This window comes from Lampetra planeri, chromosome 1 (assembly GCF_965212315.1).
Source record: "Lampetra planeri chromosome 1, kcLamPlan1.2.h2, whole genome shotgun sequence".
Lineage (NCBI taxonomy): Eukaryota > Metazoa > Chordata > Hyperoartia > Petromyzontiformes > Petromyzontidae > Lampetra > Lampetra planeri.
The window spans coordinates 33,700,554-33,726,316 of NC_136107.1; the positions used below are offsets into that span (position 1 = coordinate 33,700,554).

Below are 25,763 nucleotides of genomic sequence, written 5' to 3' on the forward strand. Positions count from 1 at the left end.
GTGGGTGTACAAGCACAGATAGCAAACCTCAGGAATACTGCCCTTCGAGGTAATATATACATATGATGACATGATGACATATGATGACATATGAAAGGCGACTGTTTCTGCCATGTATGAGGGCCATTGCCCGAAACATTGCCTACGATATATGTTTGTCCTTTTAGGGCCACGGTGTAATGGACGAACGTGCTTTGTGATGAAAATGATTGTTGTGTCATTTACACTGCCGTCAGTAATTGATGGGGTTGACTCTATCCGTGAAAGACTCACTGAGCCCCAAAGCCCCCTCTTTCAAGAGGCTCCCTGCTATATTTGGCTGTTTGGCTAATATCTCTACACTATCTCTTCCACTAACTGGAGTAGCCAGACAATACCCACCACGCACACGAGAGGAGAACACGATACGATTCGCAACAGATGGGTTAATGAACCCACTTGTTGCACTCTCATCCCCGGATCACGTCGCAGCCCAGAGGGGTTTTAAGAGTGTGACAAATGTCTACGTGATCCACCAACCCTTGCCACGTGTCCATGTACAGAAGGGAGATATGAATAGGTGCATCGCAGGACTGTGCCCTATAAATAACGACGATGATAATGATCATGATGATCACGAATTTCCAGGTATTGATTTTCCAATGCTGTAATCGCAACTCTTTCATCTCGTGACCTCAAGCAATCGGAAAATTGGTTCTTATCGTCACCGTTGCCACATCTCTGACGTCCGACGAACGTGCTTAGAGGATGCCGTGCGTTCATTACATCGTCCTGAAATAGAACAGGCGCTAATGGTTGCTAAATGACGACCTCGTTGGCTCGGGGCTCGTCCCGTCAGGCGAGAGGCGGTGCGACGGGGGTCAGATCGGTGCGAGCAGAGGAACGGGGCACACCGAGAGGCGCAGTTGCGTCGCGAGAGTGGGACAGGATGACGAAGATGAATCCGTGCGCGTGTGTGGATTCTGTAATGCTTTCTAAGATAGATTTGTGTGCTCAGAAACATATTTTGTGCAACGAATGAATGAGTGGGTATTCACCTCGTCTGACATGTGATTCAAAAACACACCACTGTATTGACGCTGGAAAACGCTCAGAATTGCTTTCGGAGACAGAAAGAGGATCTCCGCACGTTGAAGGCATCGCTGACTGCGATAGAGAGTAAGTGTGCTTGTGCAGGACGCGCCACTCGAGAGGATGACGAGGGGTGGTCGATAATAACGCAAGGGTGGTGGTGGCAGCACAAGGGAGGGAACGCGGCCGAGAGGACATCGTCCACAGAGGAGATGGAGCCATGGAATTGTCTCGTATGCAGATGCTCGGTGGCTTACTACAGCACAGCATTGTGACAGATGGCGATGGCCATGGGAGGCTTTCGTCAAGCAGTGGATTGATCATGGCTGATGATGTTCGTAACCACATATTACCTCCGGTCGTGGTCACGGTTGTGATGATTGGTTCAATCGCAGCCCCCCTTGGTTTTGTATCTCGCAAAGGACGAGTTATCGATCGATGTTAACTTCCTCGGGACACTCTCCACATCTCTGTTTCTCAATCTCTCTCCCGTGGTCCCCTCGCCCACAACCCCCCCCCCCTCGTGCTATATCCGCCTGCCGTGTCCCTCTCCCTCTTTCACCCCCCCCCCCCGTCCGCCACCTCCCCTCCTTCGCTTCTCTCTCTCTCTCTCTCATCCACCTAATTTCCCACTCCTACACAGGGCACGCTCTCTCCTCGTTTCTCCATCTCTCCCTCTCCGCTTACAAGTGCGAGCTGCGACGAGGTGGGCGCTGATCGCGTCTAAATTTTACCTATCTCTGTTATCGCTCCCTCCATTTGGGGGGGGGGGGGGGTGGAGGGGGTGAGGCAGCGAGGGGGGGAGGGAGAGAGGGAGGACGGACGGGCGGGAGCTGCGCGTCTCTCGTCGTAGGTTGGCACTTCGAGCCGCGCTTAGCCCCTCGGTGTTACGCGCGCGGGTGCGTGGCGGGACTTTCCCGGTTACTCCTCCTGTTGGTGGAGGCTTGTTCTTGATATTATAATTTTATTTTTTTCTGGATGACCGCGCCAGCCCGACCGCTGATGACCGCGCCGCGGTTCGTTCCCGCTCCGCCCGGCAGCAGCAGCAGCAGCGATACTCCGAGAGGAGCACGCGGCTGGTGAAGCTCATGTCCAGGAGGCAACCACGGGGTCCACGGGGAGGTGGAGACAAGGAAGAGCGACGTCGCTGTCGCGTCCAAAGGTGAGAACGGACTCGAGCACGAGTCGGCGAGGACTCTAGGGTAGCGCTGTGAGTTAGCCGCGGGGGAAACTCATTCGCGCCGCGCCTTAGGGGTGGTTGGAGGTCACACACATTGAGCCCGGCATCGCATGAGAACCTGGGTTCGAATCCCGGTTTTAGTCGCCCGTGTTTTAAGCTCGGGTTTAAAGTATAGCGGAGCTGACGGTGGGCTCAGCTCGGGCAGTGATGGCTGCGCACTAAACGGCACGCCACGTTGAAGCTCTTCGATGTGTTCTCGGGTTGTGCCGCGATGTTGTTGCGAATGACATGCGACGTTTTGCCCCCACTTATTGGGAGCTTCAGCCCCTAATTAATTTGATGTGCGCAGCTTGACCGCGAGAATCAAGGCGGCAGTGCGTTCATCTTGGTTTTTGACCTGCGCACGTGTGGCTCAATTCCATCTCGGAGAATTGCAAGCTGTCAAGCGGGCCCCCTCTGCGCGTTTCCTCGCCTCGTCACGCGAGTCAGAGAGGGCGAACAAATAGCTCACGGATGGTGTTTGGAGGCGTGCCGCTGTTTGCACCGGTCGTCGTCCCATCCGTCTAAAGCAGTGAGTGCTTCTTAGCCTTCACTGACGTCTTGCACAATCGTACAAAACATGTTTAATGCTAATAAACACGTAGGGTTCGATGAAACAAAGTAGTTGTATTTACGTACCCGTGATTTATTTGTGTTTTGATGATTTACCTTCTCAAAACAATAATCTGGCCATGTCTCGCATACCCAGAAAGGGCATCTCGCACCCACAGGGGGTGCGTGCCATCCAGGTCGAGAACTCTGTTGTCTAAAACAATTGGCCGCGTGCGCGACCCGAAGAAGACACATGCATGGGTAGAACTTTTCCGGATGGTGGGGACTGCTAAAGACCCCCGACCCCCAAATTCCCCGCCGCCACCCGCTCCCCTTGCCCTTAAGCGAGGCAACGAAGACTATGATTCTTATTTGACCAGTTATAGCCCACTGAGCTACATAGCTCTCTTTACAGAAGCGACCTGGCCACAAATGACAGCTCAACGAAGTGGCTTATCACGTGGCAATTTATAGCAGCCAAGCACTCTAAACGCGTGATGCTGTTTCTAAATGTGGATGAAAAAAACCCGAGGATCCGGAGAAAAATCCACGCCACCACGTGGGGGAGGGGGGGACGCAAACTTCACACAAACAGACGCCACGGTCGGAATAGAACCAACGACCTCCTGTATACCAGGTGAGGGAGTTAACATCTCGCCACCGTGGCGCCCAGGGAGGCCCTCGCCACCTGCACGGGGGAAGGATGAGGAGAGAGGAGTGAGTGCCGTGTCCATCTCCGTGGGGCGGGGGGGGTGATGCAGAGGTGAACTGCCGCGTTCACCGAACAGGCGACAGGCGCTGCGCGTTTCTTTTGCGCAACAGGCGCGCGCATCAACTCAGAGGCCGTTTCCGATTGCGTTATCTCGACCGCACGTTGCGATGGACAGTTCTCGTAAATAGAACGACAGGGGCGTGGTGGTGGTGGGGGGGGGGGAGACAGTCGCATTTCCGATGCTTGATATCATTTGGCTCGTAGGGCTTTTACGAGTTCATTTGTTTTCGTTATTGCACAAACAAGCTCGCGCAGCAGACGCGCGTGTTGTTTGCATTCGCTGGCGAAACTAAACAGCGAGTGTGTGCAGAGATCAACTCCACTGTTGTGTCATGTGCATAGGTGTATGCACATACAAATGTGTATTAATATACACCTACGTGTGGAGCGGTGGCGCAGTGATTAGCGCATTGACAAACTCACCCGATTTTTATTCCCCAGCCACAGATAACGTTGCAAGTCACATCTGAACCGGTGCAGATATCAACACTTGTGCGCCGACCGGCCTCCCCTAGGTAGACTCAGCCTTAAATTAGTGCCATGGTGCGGTGTGTTAACGTCAACACAAATGCTCGTACATAGCAGTTTGCTCAAACATGTGTAATGCGGGCGTAAGCGACCTTCCGGATGTGACGTCACGGGGGGTGGAGTCATGTGACGTGGGGGGAAGGTTCGGGTCCTTAAGCGGGTAAACCGGAAGGGGAAGGCAGTCGGGGTGTGAGCGGAAAAGAGTGAGGCCACGCGGGCGAGTGTGGGGAGAGGGGGGGCGCCGACGGCCATCGGGAGCCAACCCCGAAGATAAGAGGAAGCTGCGGAGTGGTGTGCAGCTGCAGAGGAGACAGCCAGAAGGGCTGCGTGTTAGAGGCAGCGGTGTGGCTGCCAGGAGGAGCTGCGGAGAGAGAGAGAGAGAGGGCTGCATGTTAGAGGCAGCGGTGTGGCTGCCAGGAGGAGCTGCGGAGAGAGAGAGAGACAGCAAGAGGCTGTCAGAGCTGCGGAGGGAGAGGAGTTGCAGCGAGTACAGCCAAGGGGGGCTGTGTGAGAGAAACAGCAGCGGAGCTGCTGTTGTGGATCGGGCCGACATTGGAGTCAGCACCGTGGAGAAGCTACAGAGTAAAGACAGCCGTGTGGGTGTACAGCACGAACCGAATAAAGGACACTGAGCCAGACATCGTGGTCCAGTCGTTTATTACACTGGTGTCGGAAGTGCAACGGCATGTCGAAACAAGTGAGGAAGAAAGTTAATCCGGCGCCTGCATCGGCTTCTTCGTCCGACGACGACGAACTCCCTCCAACCACGGATCCTGTTGGGGTGGTGGAGGAGAGCCCGGCTGAGGCGACCACGGGAACGGGAGTGGAGGATGTTGGCGCGGTGGCGGGTCCGTCGACATCATCAGACGCGGATCAACGATGGCAAGTGATGGCGGTACAACTGGAGGCACTTAAGGACGTCCTGGCGCATCTATGCCATCTCGTCGCGCCAGGGACGATGGATGATGCAAGTGGTGCTCCGCGGGCCGCCACGTTGCCTGTCCTGCCGCCGCCATTGCCCACGCGGCAAGAGGCCGCCATTTTGCGCGCTCCGTGGCGCCAAACCGCCATCTTGGCCACGCCGCGGGCCGACGCCATTTTGAATTTGCCATCACAACCACCACCATTGGAAGACGGCGGGAAGAGGAGTCGGAGTCGCCACCTTACAACGGTTAAAGAATTTTCCGTCGGTGGGGACTGGAGCGCGTTCGCCTGCCGCTTCTTGGCGGCGGTACGCACAGCAAGATGGACCGATGCGGAGGCTTTGGAGGTGTTGCCGACTCTCCTGGACGACGAATCTGTCCGATTCTTCCGTTCCATAACGACCGATAAGAAGGCAACTTTATGTGGTGTTTTTCAAGAAATGGCCGATGCTTATGAGCCACCAGATGATGCGCATCGGCGATTCGCTCAACGACAACGAGCACCAGAGGAGTCGCCCGTGGCGTTCAGGGGTGCGGTGCTGGAGCTGGCCATGGCAGCTTATCCTGAGACGCCACAGGACCTGCTCGAGCCTCTCATATTAGGGAAAATGTTGGAGCTGTCTCGGGATCTAGGGATCCCCATGCCTGTGTGTGGGCATGAGAAGCTAACTTCCCGGACGGCTGCTAAGTGTCTCGATGCGCAATTCAACCTCCGTCGCTGGAAACAAGCGACGGCGTGGACGGGGGGGCCCGTCAAAGAAGAGGATGCGCTGGGGTGGAACCCTGCGCAGGCTGTCTATGTTCCGGATGACCGGGGCCCTCAACAACTGACGGCCGCCTCCGCTCCATGGACGGGACGCGGCGGGCCGAGACCGCGCGCGGCGCTACCAGAACGGGGCCGTCAGGAGGCGAGGCCTGCGCTTCGGCGCAACGAGGCCGAATGTTTCCGCTGCGGGCGTAGGGGCCACTACGCCAGAGACTGCTGGGCCCGTTTCCCGGCTCCGCCGCAGCAGGAGGCCTCGGCACCGGTCAAGTCGGCTAAAGATCCTCCGAAACAGACAGGCCGGCCGTGACATTGCGGGGGACGAGGGGCCCTGCTCGGAGGACGCCTGCCAGGTCTGCGGGACCTTCGAGCCCTGCAGCCCTTCCGACCCAGCTGCGGGCACGGTCACAGGACAAGCCCAAGACTAACTCTTTAGAGACACGGGACGGCGGTGGACTTCCAGCTGCGACAGGGGGATTACCCCCTGTCGTTCCTCGACTTTCATCGCGTTCCCGTTCTGCGAGTGGGCCGCCGACCGTCCGGGACGGGCCGGCGACCCGCACACGTTCCAAATCGCTTACGTTTCGTTGATTGTTGTTGTCTTGTTATTTTTTTCTTACAGTTGTATTTATTGCATGCTTTTTGTACGTTCGTTGATGTTAATTGCGTCGTTGTTGTTGTTCTTGCTGTTACATTGTATGCTTAGTGTCCTTTAGGGGGGGAAGCTCGGTTCGCCGCATTACGATTTGCTATTGGTCAGCCGAGGTCGGCTGGGATTTTTCTACGGGGGAGGGTGGTGTAATGCGGGCGTAAGCGACCTTCCGGATGTGACGTCACGGGGGGTGGAGTCATGTGACGTGGGGGGAAGGTTCGGGTCCTTAAGCGGGTAAACCGGAAGGGGAAGGCAGTCGGGGTGTGAGCGGAAAAGAGTGAGGCCACGCGGGCGAGTGTGGGGAGAGGGGGGGCGCCGACGGCCATCGGGAGCCAACCCCGAAGATAAGAGGAAGCTGCGGAGTGGTGTGCAGCTGCAGAGGAGACAGCCAGAAGGGCTGCGTGTTAGAGGCAGCGGTGTGGCTGCCAGGAGGAGCTGCGGAGAGAGAGAGAGAGAGGGCTGCATGTTAGAGGCAGCGGTGTGGCTGCCAGGAGGAGCTGCGGAGAGAGAGAGAGACAGCAAGAGGCTGTCAGAGCTGCGGAGGGAGAGGAGTTGCAGCGAGTACAGCCAAGGGGGGCTGTGTGAGAGAAACAGCAGCGGAGCTGCTGTTGTGGATCGGGCCGACATTGGAGTCAGCACCGTGGAGAAGCTACAGAGTAAAGACAGCCGTGTGGGTGTACAGCACGAACCGAATAAAGGACACTGAGCCAGACATCGTGGTCCAGTCGTTTATTACACATGTTATAAGGCCTTTATCTTCACATCGACACACACACGATGTATACGTGCGTCTCGAATGCAGCGACTGCATTTAAAGCAATGCGTGACTGCACCCGCTATTTTTAGATCGCGGAGTTTTTTGATTTTCAGATATATTCAAAGTCCACAATTCCGCATTAAGGTCTTACCACGAACATTGCAATGGTGTGGCTAGACTGGCTTTGCTTTTGAGTGTGTAGGCGGTGGCAATTGCATCAGACTCCATGGGCTGGTGGGGGGGTATAGTTCAGATCGCAGTGAATCGCGAGTTCAAATTACAGGCAGGTTCAACGATGCCCCATCATAATTACAATCACCATCATCATTATTATTCGAGCAGTCGGATGAAAACACAATGAGACTGTGCCTGCATCACCAAATGGAAAGTCGACTGTGGTTGCCTCTACTCCGTAGGGTTTTCGCGCGTTGGGCTGTGTGTGTACGCATGTTGAACTTCTTTCGCCCCGTACGCGGCCAACCGTGCTAATTGTAGAGCTCTAAGCATGATGTCCGGCGTTTACATCAAACGTGCAGCACGTAAATAATTTCCCAAACAAGCTCCCGGCACGCGGTGCGAAACGTCGAAAACCGTGCCCAGCGGACAGCACGTGGCACAAACCGAAAACACATCGGAAGCCGTTGCTCTGCCCGATGGACCGTTCCTCGTCGTGGGAATGTGGAATGCTCGCCTCGGCTTTGTGGAACCGCTACCGCTTGGAGATAAGCAGGTGCGCGCTCAATGCTCGACACACGTGTTACAGGCGAATAATCCTTTGTGTGTGCGATGTCTCTCGGCGAAATCTGTGTTCATGTCTCCTTCATCACCAGCGACGGTGCGAATCGTAAAGGCGACGTGTCGTGGTTAGCGCGATTTGTCATTTTCTTTATTTTTAAATCCGTGTTATTGTCGTTTTTTCTTCTTTCATATCTTCAAACAGTAAAGAGACCATAGTGTTTTGCAGCAAGTACGTGCACTCGAGAGGTCATAGGTTCGAATCCAGGTTTGAGCCGCCCGTGATTTAACTCTTGTGTATCAAGAGAGTCGATGGCCTCAGCCTGGCCACCAACTACACAAATACATATATCCCCCGTAGAGGCCTAACAGACTTTTGGGGCAAGTGCTGTTAGCGAGCTCCTATGAAGGCCGGCACATCACACGAGGGGGGTGGGGGGCAACTACAGCACACACACACTCTGTCAGCACCATCTCACAATAGTTAACACTGTGGCCATTTTATTGTACAGTACTTAATCCATCAAACATGTGTAGTGATAGGGTTCCATTTGTTGACCAGAAGGGATAATTACGGGTATGGGTGCGCTATACAATAGCCAACCATAAGGGGGGGGCGTAACTGGGCTAAAAGTCAGAGGCGGGGATCAGTCGGGAAGCTCCGGGAACCTGCACGAGAGTTCTAGAAGGGGGCGTGGCCAGAGGCGGGGCTTGGCCACGACGAGGAGTATATAAGGGGGACGTGACTGGAGGTTCGGAGCTGTCGTGGGGGTATGGGTTCTGACTGCCATCGCTGTCTTCGCGGTCATCCCTTCTTCATCGTCCGGCCATATGGCCGATCCGCTGTACGGTTCCCATCGTCGTCGTGGCTGTATTAGTCAACAAGCTATATAGTTAGATTCCGGCGATGGGGCTGTATGAGTGGATCATCTATACATATCCCGATATATGTGTCGCTCAGTGATTGTGTGCTAATTCACAGACACTAGTAGGAGGTACTCTCTCTTTTATTCCGGCCTTCACAGTCTTAGGGGATAACTATGCACCGGGTCGGGACAGCCAACATGCTGCCAGACCCACAGCTTGCAGGGGGCGAAGATCACAATGACGACGGCAACAACGAGTTCCACTTCAGATTGCAGCAGCCCCGACTGCGAGTCGGAGCTCGCCTTTTATCCTGAACAGTGTGACCAGGCTCCGTCATTGGCCCTGCACTCCTCTGGATCCCCCAGAGGGCTCCGTGCCTTGCCCACAGGTAAAATTTATAGGACGGACTGTTACCCCTAATTCTATTGTCTACTAACCTCCCAGCGGCATGCGCTACAGTGACTCATCAATGTCACTACATTACCCCCCGCTCCCCCCCCGTGAAAAAAAAACAGCCATCTCGGCTGACCTCCATACGTCGAGTGGCGGGATGACGAACACCACAATATCCACGCAACATTCACAATGCATGGCAACAATCCAGCCCCAAAAATAACAAGAACTCAATGACTAGTAGGGGCGGTCATCTGAACCAAACCATCTTGGAACGGGTCCTTGTCGACGGTCCCTCATATTGGCCCGGCACAGGTCCCCCAGGGACCCCAGGGGTGACTCGCAGCTGGCTCAACGAGCGCCCCCCCTCCCCCCCCCCGGGACGAAGATGGAGGAGAGGAAGAAGTTGGTGGCGGTTGTATTGTCCACCCCGGTCCACCTGTGGGCGGCACCGCCGGTGGTTCCATTGCCGTCAAGCCCTGGGATCCTGCGGATGGAGGAACAGAGTTTCACAGAGGCGCAACCTCCGTCAACGTACGTCCCTGTCGGACACATCACACACCCGGCCATAAACAAGGAGGGAACAGGTGTAAGGTGGCCTGGAACCTTCGGGAATATTGGAGAGGTAGGCGCGGCCGAGGGTGGAGCCAGGCCACGCCGAAAGGGATAAAAGGGAAGCTCCAATCGAATATCGGGGCTGTCTGAAGATGAAGTGGAACTCAAGTGCTACATCTACGTCTTCAACATCGTGGGTCTGACAGCACGTTGGCTGCTCTGACCCGATCATAGTTATCTCATATGCGAGAGAGACAGGTGTATTGTAGTCCTGGGTGTAACGAGAGTGAGTGTAGAATAAACGTTGTTGCCTCCTAAATAGTGTCTCTGAAATGACTCACTACACAGGGAAGCTCCTCTAGCCTCTAAGAGGCTACTTCGTCTACTCTCCCACGCTGGCCTGATGTCTGTGAAGAGGGTTGGGGGATGGGGGGTTCCCACACTGTACCCCACCACACGCGACTTGCCGATCGACTTGCGGTGTACCCATGTATTATACTGCTGGGTGGACAGAGCTGGAGGGATGCGAGGCGCTTGCGCCATCGTTTCAACTGCCGCGCCGGGAGATCGAACGGAAACAGTGACCTCTGGGTTGCAAGTCCAACCATTGTATCACGGCAGCAGCATCCTATTTATGAACCCATCTACTCGAGGAAAAACAAAAACCCCTCCCCGACTTATCTGGAGACAATCTGCCTTTGTGGCTTATCAGGGGGCAGTGGTGAATAGTGGCTTACAGTACGCAGGGTTCATTGGGCACGCACAGAGATAATCGATGCATCTTAATTCCTTGGGCATGCGACGCGCGATGGGGTTATTGTGTACACACGTGTTTGTAATGAACCATGACTGTGCATGATGCATAGTAGGTGGTTGCATAACCGATTATCGCGATCCCAACGCTCTGTGTGCTACACAGACAAAGATCCCCCGTGTAGCGTTAGCAGACTGTAGGAGCAAGTGCTGTTAGCGAGCACCTATGAAGGGCGGCACGGCACGCGAGGGGGTGGGCGGCCAGCACCACGCCCGCCCGCCTTTGTCTCCCTAGTGGCGATGCTTACCGCATGAGGTACTCATTTGAGGCTGAGTCGACCTAAGGGATGCCCAGGACCGGTTCAGATAATCGTCAAAAGTGGTGGAAATAAGCAGGAATCAAACTCGAGTCCCCAGGTTCGTAGTGCAGCGCGCTAACTGCTTACACTACCCACACACACGTCTCTAAATGAATTCGGATCAGCACTCTCTCCACCACGTGGGACGCGTTTGGTAAACGTTAGTTGTGTGCAGGGAATGGTAAGTCTCTGGTCTCGTGGCCTTATTCATGAAGACACCATCACTGCAAATATGCACTCTACACGAATGCGCACGTGTTTCACAGTCAGGTAGAAACGTGAATAATCAAAACACTTATTACTGGTAGATTTGTCAATGTATAAATCAGGTGAGACTGCGCTTGCCACGTAAAAAAAAGACACGATTTACCACCCAGGTCACTCTTGCAGATGACATCATCCTGGTCTCTTGAGCTCTCGACCTATATACTCTTTGGTTCTTTCGGTGAAGTCACGTAGGTAGAAAAATAATCATAGATCACGACGTTTCGATAGCCACACAAGCAACCGTCTTCAGGTGGGAGTGAGAAACAATATTCCCGAAGGTTCCAGGCCACCTTACACCTGCTGCTATCACTTATCCTAATGCCAAACGGATCTATATATAAGCACGATATATAAGGACTTGTTTATGCAGCCTGTTTCTCACTCCCACCTGAAGACGGTTGCTTGTGTGGCGATCGAAACGTCGTGATCTATTATTATTTTTCTACCTGCGTGACTTTCCCGAAAGAACCAAAGAGTATGGATTCCTGCAGTCATGAAAGCTTCAAATCAAGATTGAACCGCCTCTACGGGGAGGGTTTTCACACAACTGTTACATCTTTTAACAAACCGCGAGACAAGAAGGCTCACCTTATCGAGTCGCTCACCTCTCGACCTAGTTAAACAAATACTCTTGACCCAGTCACGTTGAAACAAATCAAGAATTTTGTAGGTTATTACAAGTGTAGTGGGTTCAACTGAGTTGCACACTTAAACTTCGAGGCGGCGCATTGATTAATAACACAACGGGGTAAGTCTACCCCTTAACGAGACAACAACCTAGGGCGGTGACCACCCTGGCTAACTACACAGGTTGCAAGATAATTAACAACTTCGGACTAGGACAGCCAACATACTGCCTGGTCCGCGTGCCTGAAGATTGAAGACGGAAGATCGTAGACCAGGGGTCGGCAACCTGCGGCTCCGGAGCCGCATGCGGCTCTTTTGAACCTTGACCGCGGCTCCGGGGCGGATGCTAGCGAGGGGAGGAGGCGCACTGTGACACCTGCTGTGGCGTTGCCGCTGCTGACAGGTCGCCGCTCCGCTCCACACTGCCCGCCCGGTGACAGGCAATAACGTTGCCGTTGCTTTGTCACATGTTTGGAAGAAGTAAAAACCTTCCTGGGCAGCAAAGAGCTCACCTTTACTGAGCTGGAACAGCCAGAGTGGCTGGAAAAATTACATTTTATGGTAGACATGACAGCACATCTAAACACGCTAAATACAACCCTTCAGGGGAAAGGAGGCACAGCCCTGCACATGCTGGAGGAGGTTTTGGCATTCGAGCACAAGTTGACAATGTTTGTCAAAGATTTACAGAGAGGTACACTGTCTCACTTTCCCTCTTTGAGAGAGTTCAAACAAAGTCATGATACGATAAATTTGGAATATTTCAAGTCTGCAATCACCACAATGCAAAGTTCGTTTGGGAAACGATTCTGTGAGTTCAGAGAGGAAAAAACGACATTATCCTTCCCTGTCACTCCCCTGGCGATCGATCCATCCCTATTGAATATGACTGCATTTGCAGGTGTAAGTCAACCTGATCTTGAGATGGAACTGGCCGATATAGCCGACAAAGATATATGGGTGTCCAAGTTCAAATGCTTGACCGCTACTCTTGAGGATGTTGCCCGTCAGAAGGCCATTCTGGCTCAGAATCATAAATGGAGTGATATTGAAAACCTTCCCAAACAGGACAAACTTGTATTCGAAACATGGAATGCCATCCCCAACACTTATATAAACATGAAAAAGTATGCATTTGGAGTCCTGTCGATCTTCGGCTCCACATATGTATGTGAGCAGGTCTTCTCCAACATGAACTATATTAAAAACAAACATCGATCACGCCTCACAGATGACAGCTTGCAAGCCTGTGTGAAAATGAAGGTGACGTCTTACAGCCCTGATGTGCAGACACTGTGCACTGAGGTTCAGGAGCAAAAATCCCATTAACCAGGTAATTTAGCTATTAATTTGCAAAAATATATTTTACATTGTTAAGTGAAAAAGTCCTTTTTTTATTCAGATTGACAGCTGACTGCACGATCCTGTATATAGCAATAAGGTAAGAAACAATATATGCAGTGTTATATTTGTTTTAAATGTTGCAATGGTTTTGCGGCTCCCAGTTTATTTTTTCCTTCGGAAACGGGTCCAAGTGGCTCTTTATGTCTTAAAGGTTGCAGACCCCTGTCGTAGACGAAGGGTTTCTTCCCCGGGATGGATAGCCACGATCCCTCCCGGGACTCGGCTGATGTTCCCTGCAGCTCCGCCCCTGGCCACGCCCCCTTTCCAGAAGCCTCCCGAGGAACCTCGGTCCCCATCACGTGACCCTCACACCCCCCTCTCGGGGCCCCCCCTGTCATCCTGTCCGGTCACGTGTCCTCTCGGGTCACCCAGGATGCCATGATCTGACCCGACCTTCGCTTCAGGCCGGCACACAAACACCGTGCTCCTCTAGGGCCGGCACTACACTACAGAATGGTGACATCCGGCGATGTCACTACACAAGCATTAGCTTCAGTTGTTCATACCGAAGCACGTGCCAGTTGCAATGAATAACGGACTCTTGCTATGCCATTGAGATGGAAAGAAAGATACGGACGTATCGATGGACTGGTTTCCTTCAGGACGTATTGAGTATCACAGTGAGAGGACGGGTGGAGCGGTGGCACAGCACATAACTCACAGCGCTGTGAACGCGGCCGATCTGACTGCGTCTCCGGGCGATAGCTAACAGCAACAGTCACGGGCTCCGTCCCATTACCAACCCGTGCTGAGCGGCGTGGTGAATTATACGGGAAGAGGGTCAGACGAACCCCATGACCGACACGCATTTGGGGAGGCCTTCATCCAGCAGTGGATTGATTATGGTCTGTGCATGTTGAAGCACAATCCAAATTTCTTAAAATGCCCCGATATGTCTACCCAGCAGTATAATTAACTGGCTATAGTGTACTGTAGATGTATGTCTCCTCTTATGAAAGCCAATTGTAAAGGCAGATTGAGAGTGTTGTGTCTGTTATTGGTATGCCTTGGTTATTTCATATCTTTTCAGCTTCATAAATATCAGAAACGTAATGTATAATTGCGCGCGAGTTAGGAAAATGTTCTAAAGATTCCGGAAATAATCCCGATTACGCATCGTCTTAAAACAATGCAAGTTTGACAAAGAGCATCAGCGCGCATGGATACAAGAGCATTTTGGTTCGCTGTTTAAAAATGATGGTCGATCAGAGCAGGTCGCGTGTGGTGGGGCAAAGTGTGGGTGCTCGCAACTCTCCCAAGACGTCTGATCAGCGTGACAAAGAGTTGGCCGAACTACCCTCCAGAGTTCTAGAGTCTCGAGGGGTTCTCTAGAACTCCCTCGAGCGAAGACCCCATTCGTCAGCAGCGGTGCGAGCAAGCAATTGCAGGGCTGCACCTTTCATCGTCATCGTCGTCGTCGGCAGTCCCTCGGGGTTCGAGGATGACGTCCATCAAAATCGCAATATTTTATGTTTGATACTGGAGGTTTGGTGGTAACGCTTTTTATGTGGCCGTGGAGTCAACTTCTGGACCGGCAGATCTCTGGGCGTTGGGGGGCGCCACGCGGTCCCAGCTGGAAGTAGGAGCCGCAGTGGCCCGTGTTGGCTTCGTTTTCCTTTCTTTTGTTTGCTTGGCAGCGATCCACTTGGGTCGGCATCGAGACGTCGTGGGTCGCGGGAGTTGGCCGCGACCTCGTGGATACGGCGGCGTCACCCCTGGGCGGTCGGCAGCCTGCTACTCCCAGTCTTAAAGACTGTGACGAAGAGCTTCATTGCTCATCGGATTTGTCCAGGTTAAATAAAGATTCTGATTCTGACTGCATGTTTGACCTTTTACACAAACACTCCATGTATTTTAGTGAGCATCTTAAATATACCGGAGGTGATGGGTGTGGGGTCGGCTGTTTGCATTCGTGTTATGAGAGCACAATGAGCACTTCGAGCATGTGAAGAGTTATGCAAGCGTTCAGGGAGTTAATGAGGTTAATAATGGAAGTATTCGAGCATGTAAAGAGTTATGCAAGCGTTTAGGGAGTTAATGAGGTTAATAATGGACGCATTTCCTCACTGGAGTGTAACGAGCCTTAAATATTTCGCATTAATACAAAAAAAACAACGAAATCCCTCTTTAGCGATTCAATTAGGCAGTTACCCATTGTACAAAGTTCACTGAAGAGGCAACTTTAGGTCTACCTTTCTAATTGTAATAGTTTTACATTGCAGGGCTGTGAGAGACCTCACCCACCGCGAAAGTGTGGTTGGTGAAGTGTACATGGGCTGTGTGGTGGGCTTTGGGATGGAAGCAGCTTGAGGCATGCACCTGCCCTTAGGCAGTGAACATAAGAAAACATACGTGAAGACGACAGACTTAGAGACCCACTGATTTACATAGAGACCATTGACTTACATAGAGATCCTCCCCCTGGGTATGATATTAAATTGCATTTGGTGATGGTGTCACCTAAAAAAGGAAAACTGTTGAGGAAAGCCAAGGAATTCACCTCGACCATCCTTCCCTAATCACGACTAAATATCTTTAGCGTTGAGTGCCCTGTTATACGCGATGGTGGGTGGAGTGCGTTTAAATGAGGTGGGATGGAACGACCTTGACCCATGGACTTGCCCTCGAGCACAGAACTGACAAAAACAGGGCTAAAACTATCCAGGTTGTTGACCCATGACATATTTTCGTACTTGGCACACCACATCCAGTACTGTGCACCTTCTCGCAGTGGTCTCCTCGTTAGTGACCTTCAAACTGAGAAATGCGTTCCTGGAACGAACGACCGATAAAACGATGAGCCTATTCCCACCGTGCCCTCCTGTGCTCTCAGCAGTGCCGTGCCGTGATCGCCCGCTCCGCCTGGCGTGAGGTGCCCTTCCTTCGGAGCGCATGGCCAGCGATGGGGGGCCCCCGCGCGCATCAGCTGCTGCTTCTCGCCACGCTGTGCTGCCTCGCCCAGGTAACGTCGCTACGTTTCGCCCGGGGGGTTGGTGGATCACGCAGAGATGGAGCGCGCGCACATGTACGATGCAATCCTGTAGTGTGACCCTGTTTAAAAAATGGGGGGGGGGGAGGTTAACCCCCCTGCCCCCCACTGCCTCTATCTACTTTGCAGTATAAATGGGTTCACTAGTTAGTTGCGTGCGGTGGGGTAGAGTGTGGGTACTCGCAAAACCTTTCCAAAGATGTCTGACCAGTGTGAAAGAATAGGCCAAAATACCCACCGCAGTCTAAAAGGCTCTCTACAGCGCCCCCTAGCAAGCAATTGCAGGGCTGCACCTTTACCCGAATACAAAAATTCAGAATGCTGCTGCGGTGTAATCCTCATCACACTGGATTCACGAGCTCAATTATTTCTCCCGGCACAGCAGTTTATTAACCACGTGCCTCTCTGTCCATCCAGCAGAATTAATGGGTACACCACATGGTAGACGATCGGCAGGACGCGCGTGATGGTAGGGCAAAGTGTGGGTACTCCCACACTTCTTCCAAGACGTCTGGCCAACGTGGAAGAGTAGGCCAAATGCTCTCCAGCGGGGCTATCTGGAGCTCTCACTTGTGGAGGCCCTCCTGCCAGCAGTGGCTTGAGCAAGCAATTGCAGGGCTGCGCCTTTACAAATACTCCCCGGGGGAGGGTACACCACAGTCAACGTTAAGTAAACTTTAAGGAAATGTTAAAGGTAAGGCAGAGGATGAGTAACGATGCGACCTGTCTTTGCCTCTCGTGCCCTACACTACTATTTTGTTTCGCAACCTGATGCGAATCAATGAGTCCTTACGCGCACACATTTCACCGAGTTGGATATCTACACGTCAAATGTGACTCTTTCCTACTGATCGCCGATCATCGTCGCCCGAGCTAATTCCCTTCGAGATTTTAACGGAAGCTTATAGGCCCAATCACTTGGAATGTGCTCGATCTCATCATATCCACGGCGTCAATGCTTAGGAAGTCACCGGAGTGATGCACTTTTAAATATACAGTGAGGAAAAAAAGTATTTGATCCCCTGCTGATTTTGTACGTTTGCCCACTGACAAAGAAATGATTAGTCTATAATTTTAATGGTAGGTTTATTTGAACAGTGAGAGACAGAATAACAACAACAAAATCCAGAAAAACGCATGTCAAAAATGTTATAAATTGATTTGCATTTTAATGAGGGAAATAAGTTTTTGACCCCCTCTCAATCAGAAAGATTTCTGGCTCCCAGGTGTATTTTATACAGGTAACAAGCTGAGATTAGGAGCACACTCTTAAAGGGAGTGCTCCTAATCTCAGCTTGTTACCTGTATAAAAGGCACCTGTTCACAGAAGCAATCAATCAATCAGATCCCAAACTCTCCACCATGGCCAAGACCAAAGATCTCTCCAAGGATGTCAGGGACAAGATTGTAGACCTACACAAGGCTGGAATGGGCTACAAGACCATCGCCACGCAGCTTGGTGAGAAGGTGACAACAGTTGGTGTGATTATTCGCAAATGGAAGAAACACCAAAGAACTGTCAATCTCCCTCGGCCTGGGGCTCCATGCAAGATCTCACCTCGTGGAGTTGCAATGATCATGAGAACGGTGATGAATCAGCCCAAAACTACACGGGAGGATCTTGTCAATGATCCAAAGGCAGCTGGGACCATAGTCACCAAGAAAACAGTTGGTAACACACTACACCGTGAAGGACTGAAATCATGCAGCACCCGCAAGGTCCCCCTGCTCAAGAAAGCACATATACATGCCCGTCTGAAGTTTGCCAATGAACATCTGAATTATTCAGAGGACAACTGGGTGAAAGTGTTGTGGTCAGATGAGACCAAAATGAAGCTCTTCGGCATCAACTCAACTCGCCGTGTTTGGAGGAGGAATGCTGCCTATGACCCCAAGAACACCATCCCCACCGTCAAACATGGAGGTGGAAACATTATGCTTTGGGGTGTTTTTCTGCTAAGGGGACAGGACAACTTCACCGCATCAAAGGGACGATGGACGGGGCCATGTACCATCAAATCTTGGGTGAGAACCTCTTCCCTCAGCCAGGGCATTGAAAATGGGTCGTGGATGGGTATTCCAGCATGACAATGACCCAAAACACACGGCCAAGGCAACAAAGGAGTGGCTCCAGAAGAAGCACATTAAGGTCCTGGAGTGCCTAGCCAGTCTCCAGACCTTAATTCCATAGAAAATCTGTGGAAGGAGCTGAAGGTTCGAGTTGCCAAACGTCAGCCTCGAAACCTTAATGACTTGGAGAAGATCTGCAAAGAGGAGTGGGACAAAATTCCTCCTGAGATGTGTGCAAACCTGGTGGCCAACTACAAGAAACGTCTGACCTCTGTGATTGCCGACATGGGTTTTGCCACCAAGTACTAAGTCATGTTTTGCAGAGGGGTCAAATACTTATTTCCCTCATTAAAATGCAAATCAATTCATAACATTTTTGACATGCGTTTTTCTGGATTTTGTTGTTGTTATTCTGTCTCTCACTGTTCAAATAAACCTACCATTAAAATTATAGACTGATCATTTCTTTGTCAGTGGGCAAACGTACAGAATCAGCAGGGGATCAAATACTTTTTTCCCTCACTGTAGGTTGAAATCTAATGTCTTTATAACTGATTTTTTGTGTTTAGTTTGTCCTTCCCCCGCACCTCCAGTTAGCACGTTTGGCTACGTACGGTGCGAAAGAATTTCAACGTACATACATGCAAGGTAGGATTTGGGGGCAGTCCCTCTCATATGAAGGGAATCGAGTGCAGTACTCTACTGCAATACAAGTGCAGTATTCCATCGTGACCTTCAGTTGATTAATAATATCGTCCCAGCTCTACTGTTAACCGACCTACGGGTGAACGGATGGCTGGCCCCTTTGTCGTGGAAATGCGAGTCGTGGAGAGCTAACGCAAGCTAAAATGTACAGCCGTACCAATTGCTCACGGCATCTCGATAAAGAGAGCTAAACGGAGTGGACTGCGGTTTTTGTAACATAGAATCATCGAGCCAAACGGTTTAAGTGTGAGCAGCGTCACGCATCATGATTAACCGGCAAGGGCTTTTATTTGATCAAAAAAAGCCCACGTAGCTCGCCTTGGTTGGCATGGCTATTTGTTCTGGAGTTAGGCCGTGCTCCGTGGGGGGGAGAGGGGCAGGGAGGGTGCCAATTAATGATAACCGTGTGTCAACACTGCATAATTGCAGTGTGCAAGTGTAGTGACATGGAATTGGTCACTACGTAGCATAGCGCGGGTTGAGAAGGGGATCTACAGTTGCAGCAGCCCTGTCTGTCAGCAGGTCACGTGATAAACCAGAGAGAGGGATGTAGGGCAAAGGTGATAGAGGGGGCACGTGAGGTTAGCCCGGGAACCCACTAGTAGGTTCTAGAAGGGGGGCATGGCCGGGGGCGGAGCGAGGCCACGCTGGGAGGATAAAAGGAGACCCCGAGTGAAGGCTCGGGGCTGTCGCTTGGCGTGGAATTCCGTCGGGCTGCTGGAGTCTTCGTCACCGTCAACGTCTTCACCATCTCAGCGTCGTCAGTCAGGCAGTCTGCCAGCTGTCCTGACTGAGAGTTGTAGTGATCCCTTGTGACTTGTGAAGGCTGTTAATAAATAGAGTGCCTCCTACTCTAAGTGTCTCTGAGTGCATCACTACACAGGTGTAGTGTACTAATTCACAGACACTAGTAGGAGGTACTCTCTCTATTTTATTCTGGTCTTCACAGCCATAGGGGATAACTACACACCGGGTCGGGATGACCGACATTCTTCCAGACCCACAGCTTGAAGAGGGCGAAAATCACAATGACGATTGCACGACGAGTTCCACTCCAGATGGCAGCAGCCTCGACTGTGAGTCGGTGCTCGCCTTTTATTCTCCCCAGCGTGGCCAGGCTCTCCCCTCGGCCCCGCACCTTTCTGTATCCCCCAGAAGGCTCTGTGCTTTGCCCACAGGTCCAACTGGTAGAACCGGCTGCTACCCCCAATCCCATTGTCTATCAATCTCCCAACGGCACTCGCTACAGTGACTCATTCACTGTCACAACACAGGTAAAGATGAAGCCACATATTGGCAGAGGAGTGAGAGTGGCTGCTTGCATATTGGTATGGTCACTTGAGTGCGCAAAGTACTCCCGTCCACTCTACCTCGCTGGCCTCTCAATGCGTTGTAAAGAAGGGGCATTACCCAAATCATCGTCTATTGTATTATAGGTGACGGATGTGTTGAGTTTTAAAGTATCCGGCGAATGAATGATTGACTACGGGAGGAAGGAATGTCTTACAATACTTAGGTTTAGGAGAACTACATGGGAAAGCGTTGTCTTGAATGGATTACTACTACGACACAACTGACAAAGACCAGGACATGTAATGTCAAATACCCTTTTGTCAAAGATTAGTACTGGATACAGCCTCATTTGCAAATGTGATTTTTAACTTTGATCCTCATCTGTGCATCGATCGTTCAATGTTAATGTGCCACTTTATTGAGGGACTACTGTGTGCAGTGTTGGTGTGGCCTGGTGCTGTTTTTGTTGTTGTTTTTGATACCTTGCCCAAGCTCGCATTTAGTGTTGAAAAATATCTGACTTTAATACGTACTTATATTTAGTGACTTGCTTAACTTTTTCTCTATTTGACACTCCTATTGTATTTTTGTATTGTTCGTTGTTGTAACTCGCTGACCACCCCGTCCCCTAATGCTGTAGAGCTGCAGAGCTCCGACAGGCTAAATACAGATCCTGACTCCGATTCGGCAGAGTCGCCGCAAACGAAGACGACAATCCCGGAAAAAAAAAACACCAGGCCAAGTGGTAACCCGAGATGCGAAGCAAAATCCTGTAACGCGAAGCAGTCAGCAACTCAGAGTGCCAGCGATAGTCGCACTGGACAGACCTTACATGCTTATTAACGAAATCAATAAACGGAAAATGTCTCCTTCACACCCGTCTATTCATGTACAAAAATTAAAGTATTTCTCACACAAACCCATCAGCTGCCCTACGGCTGTCTGGGAGTGCAAACTTACCGTGTCTCATCAGCAGAGTCAGCTGACTTCAACAAACTTCTCATGGTTTTTATTTGTCTTGTTCAGTATGTGTCCCAACTGATATTTAACTTGAAAAATAACGTGAAACTGCATAGATGTTCAGTGGTTGTGCTGTGTGGCTCTCGATGTGTTTCCAGGTTGCTACCGCGTGCTGTTCCGAATGATGTCTGACGTTTCGCCCTATGTGCTGGGAGATGTTTATTCTGTACTCTGCAGCTAGCAGTGCATCACCCTGTGTCAAGGGAGGGTCTTGCTACATTACTAAGCATGAAGTATCTTCAATAGAGTGATGTATCCACACTAAGGACACACCTTTAATTCCTTGCAGAGTGTTGTGGTCATTATATTTAAGCCCTAGGGAAGGAATACGATAAATTCTGTGATTTTTTTTTATTTAAGATGAGGGGGCTTTTCCGTGTATTCATTAGTGACTGAGTTAGTATGACAAATTTGGTATGTCCGGCTTAATTACAGGTGGGTGAAACTCATATTCCAACCCGGGGTCTCAGTGGTGAGTGCACTGCGCTATGAACGCAATTGCTCACGTAAAAATTCCCCAGCCAATGGCTCATGTCAGTGGCGAGTGATATGTGAACCAGTCCTGGACCCTCACTGTCACCGAGCCCCTCTGACCAGCATGGTAAAATAAAGACAAACAACTGTTATGACGGAAACAACTTTGGGAGGCCTTCCATCGACCAGTGTACAGAGAGTTCCCCAGATACGAATGTCCGATTTACGAACAACTCCACTTATGAACGAACCGTCATAAGATGTCATTACTTTTAACCATCCGACTTACGAGCGTTCCGTCGTACTTACGAACCAACCCGCAGAACTATTTTCTTCGGCGGAGCATTCCTCTGCGAGATGTAATGAGTCCCAGCATCCAGCGTGATGCACACTGGCAGTGCATCGTTAAGTGCTCTTTTGCGTACGTAACGTTGTGTGCTGTTTGTGCTATTATTGCATACTTTTTGAAATGTTCGTGACTCTCATCATGTCTGAGAATGTAAGACTGATGCAAGTGATGTTGGTGCATCGAAGAAATGCCGCACCATTACGATGGAGATGTGTTTATAATATAGTATATATTACAGTATTACATGCAAATGTACAGTATTTCTTCTTATTTATGAGTTTAACAAAGCTTCCATATTTTGTTGAGCCATAGCACATTTTATAACACTGACCTACGTACAATTAAATAGTGAATTTCGAGATACGATCAAATCAACCTTCGAACGGCTATCAGGAACGTATCCCGTTCATATGTCGAGGACTGTCTGTATTTCCAAATAGCTGTAAATCAATTTTATCGTTATTCTATGTGAACTTGAGAAAATAAATAATGGGGGCAGCTTCTAAAGTTGAGCAGTAAGACGAGAGGAGGAAGAGAAATGGTATACGAACACAGTATGAATGCAGGAAACTAGTCCCAGCTGATTTGCAAGTGTGGCGAGACCGGTTGGGAATGTTTGTTGATGATTTTAATCGCATGTGCACAAGGGAACATATTCAACACCTCCATGCAACCACCCCCTCTGCCCCCGGCACAATTTTATGATCCATTTTTACTTTTGGCCGAACTCCCACACAGTGGAGTGAGGGTGGAGGAGGATGAGAAAAGAGTTTAAGACCACGATCGCCATCTGTAAATCAGCAGTCATTGCGGGAGGATGAGGAGATCGTTCTTCGCCTACGACGGGCACGGTTCCATAACCCCGGCGGTTAGAGAATGGTAGAGAGCAGAGTGGAGCGATGTGATTAGGAAGCCCGTACGTGTGACCCGCCGTTCCTTTAGTTCAGGGGTCGGCAACCTACGGCTCCGGAGCCGCATGCGGCTCTTTACGGGCTGCTTCTTGACAATATGTACGTATGTACAGTATGTACTCAGATGCATTGCGGCTCTTGAAATACTGAATTTTGTACCGAATTGGAAAGAAATGGCTCTTCTTGTTATTTTGGTTGCCGACCCCTGCTTTAGTTGAACCGGGACACTTACGTTTAGCCTTTCGACTCCCCAAGTCTGGGTTGATCTCATTTACATGAAATCATCATCATCTATATTCTTTAGTTCATGAAAAACTTTTAATGGCTATACTTGCACCATTAAACCCCAATTTTCGTCATTTTTTTAACTATGCATTTTGGTATGCAGTGATGGGTTATAATTTGAACACGTAGGCCTTCGCAACCAACATGATTAATAATACAGATGACAATTATATGCAAATTTTACATTCATACTAATGGAAATAAGCAAAATTAAATACTCACAGACACAACTGTCGACAGTTGCAGAACATGCTTGCCAACAAGGACATTCAATTAATTTTGATAACGTTGATGTGTTGTGTAAAACGAATTATTACTGGCCAAGTCTAATTAGGGAATCTATTGAAATTGAGACAAATTAAAATAACTGTAACCATTCTGAGAGCTACAGGCTTAGTGCTGATTGGAAGCGTATTATTGAGTATGCTGTGTCGAGGCGTCATATACTGATTAACCCATCTGTTCAAAATTTACATAATCCATTGTTATATAATTACAACAAACCCCATAATAAAATAAAGTGAATACATTTTTAAATAAGCAAAAAGAACACTAATGTAGACTGTAGCCTGGCTCTTAATCGGAGTGAGTGTACTGGCAATCTATAATGTGGACTGTAGCCTGGTTATTAAGCTGGATGAGTGTACTGGCAGTTTATAATGTAGACTGTAGCCTGGTTTTTAACCTTGGTGAGTGTACTGGCAGTCTATAATGTAGACTGTAGACTGGTTTTGAGCTGGTGGGCGTATTGGCAGTCTATAATGTAGACTGTAGCAATGGTTATTAAACTGAGTGAGCGTACTGGCAGTCTATAATGTAGACTGTAGCCTGGTTCTTAACCTGAGCGAGTTCACTGGCAGTCTATAATGTAGACTTATTCTGGTTCTTTCAGTAATACAAATAAAATAAAAATAAGAATAAAAACCTAAAAATATAAAAACACGACGTTTCGATCGCAACACAAGCGGTCGTCATCAGGTACAGGGGGGTTAGCCTCTGAAGGCAAACTGTTTATAAAGATTTAAAAATGAGCGAGGCAGCCAATTCTAGATTTGAAGCTTTCGTGACAGCAAGGATTCATATTCTCAGGTTTTCTCGGTAAATTCACTAAGGAAAAAAATTCTTTTACTTTTATTAATTTTAATTTTTTACCTACGTGACTTTACCGAAAAAACCGAAAAATATGAGGCAGCCAATGTTAATGTAGGAGAAAACCCCGACACCGGCAGCAGGTCGACACCCATCAAAGCGTTGCACCTCGCTCCACACACCCACACTGCTGACGGTGGGGAGGTTGACAAGAAAACACACCACCGTAATTACCAGCGAAACGTTGTAGTACTCAAATTGTGAACGTTGTGGATTTACTCTCCAACACACCGGTGGGCTGAAGTAGTAACTAATTGGCGCGTTTTGTTTACGTGACAAACCTTACTCATTGGCTGTGTCGGGTGGTGGTGGGTTAACGATACATTTATACTCTTTGATTCTTTCGGTAAAGTCACGTAGAAAAATAAAAATAATAATAGACATCTCCTTAGGTGGGACGACCGCTTGTGTGGCGATCGAAACGTCTATTATTATTATTTTCTACGTGACTTTACCGAAAGAACAAAAGAGTATGCATTCCTGCAGTCACGAAAGCTTCAAATCAAGATGCATTTATATTTACGCGATCTAACCCAAAAACCCCTATATTATGTAATAATTTTTATTCTCATTTACGAGATGTCGTGGAGCAATGCGATTTGGATTTATTACGGCGTCTGGAAGCAGCGCCATTTTAAGACACTGGACAGATGGTGAGACCATGTGCTTCCCGACGAAAGGAGGCAGATTCGTTTATTAACTTTGAAATTTACGATGAGAAAGAGATGCAGAGAATTTTTTTGAGCATCAAACCATCCATTTATGACTCACAGAAAGTGCGCGTCAATTGCCTTTGACAAAATTCACTCAGTTTCATCGGATCTCAGAAGCTAAGCAGGTTTTGAGCCTGGACAGCGCTAAGACGGGCCACTGCCACGCACAACAGGTTGTTATCGGCTGCGTTGCTCTGTGGTAGGCAGCAGCGGGCAGTGCAGAATAATGCATTGGTGTGCTGTACTCTATTCCCCGCTTCAGAAATCCGCATTCACCAGCATAAAGTAGGGTGTGGGGAGGCCATCATCCAGCAGTGGATCGATAGAAGGGCCATGCACGTAAGCCAATTATATGCAAATTGTACATTTATGCCAATGGAATGAGCAAAATTGTACACAAAATTTAGAACCCCTCCCGGATAAACAATTAAACAATACAAACGAGGGAGAAAAAATAATTGATTCTTGACTCAAATCGGGACCCTGAATCGAGACAGCTCATCTTATCGACTTGGGGTGGAGGGTAGGGTGAGTGGGCTGAATTGTTACAATGTCATTAAAACATATGTCAAACTAATTTTAATATTTTAAAAAATCCTCCTGATGAC

General features: G+C 49.9%; 1 protein-coding gene across 1 annotated transcript in view; it reads left to right on the forward strand.

Moving 5' to 3' along the window:
- Positions 1-2,043: 2,043 nt before the first annotated feature.
- GCGR (glucagon receptor) overlaps positions 2,044-25,763 on the forward strand; it is a 70,970-nt gene continuing 47,250 nt past the window's right edge. Inside the window, exons 1-2 of the mRNA XM_078599254.1 lie at positions 2,044-2,233; positions 16,031-16,159. Coding sequence (XP_078455380.1) covers positions 16,100-16,159 — 60 coding nt within the window. The 5' untranslated portion in view covers positions 2,044-2,233; positions 16,031-16,099. The remainder of the gene's footprint in view (positions 2,234-16,030; positions 16,160-25,763) is intronic.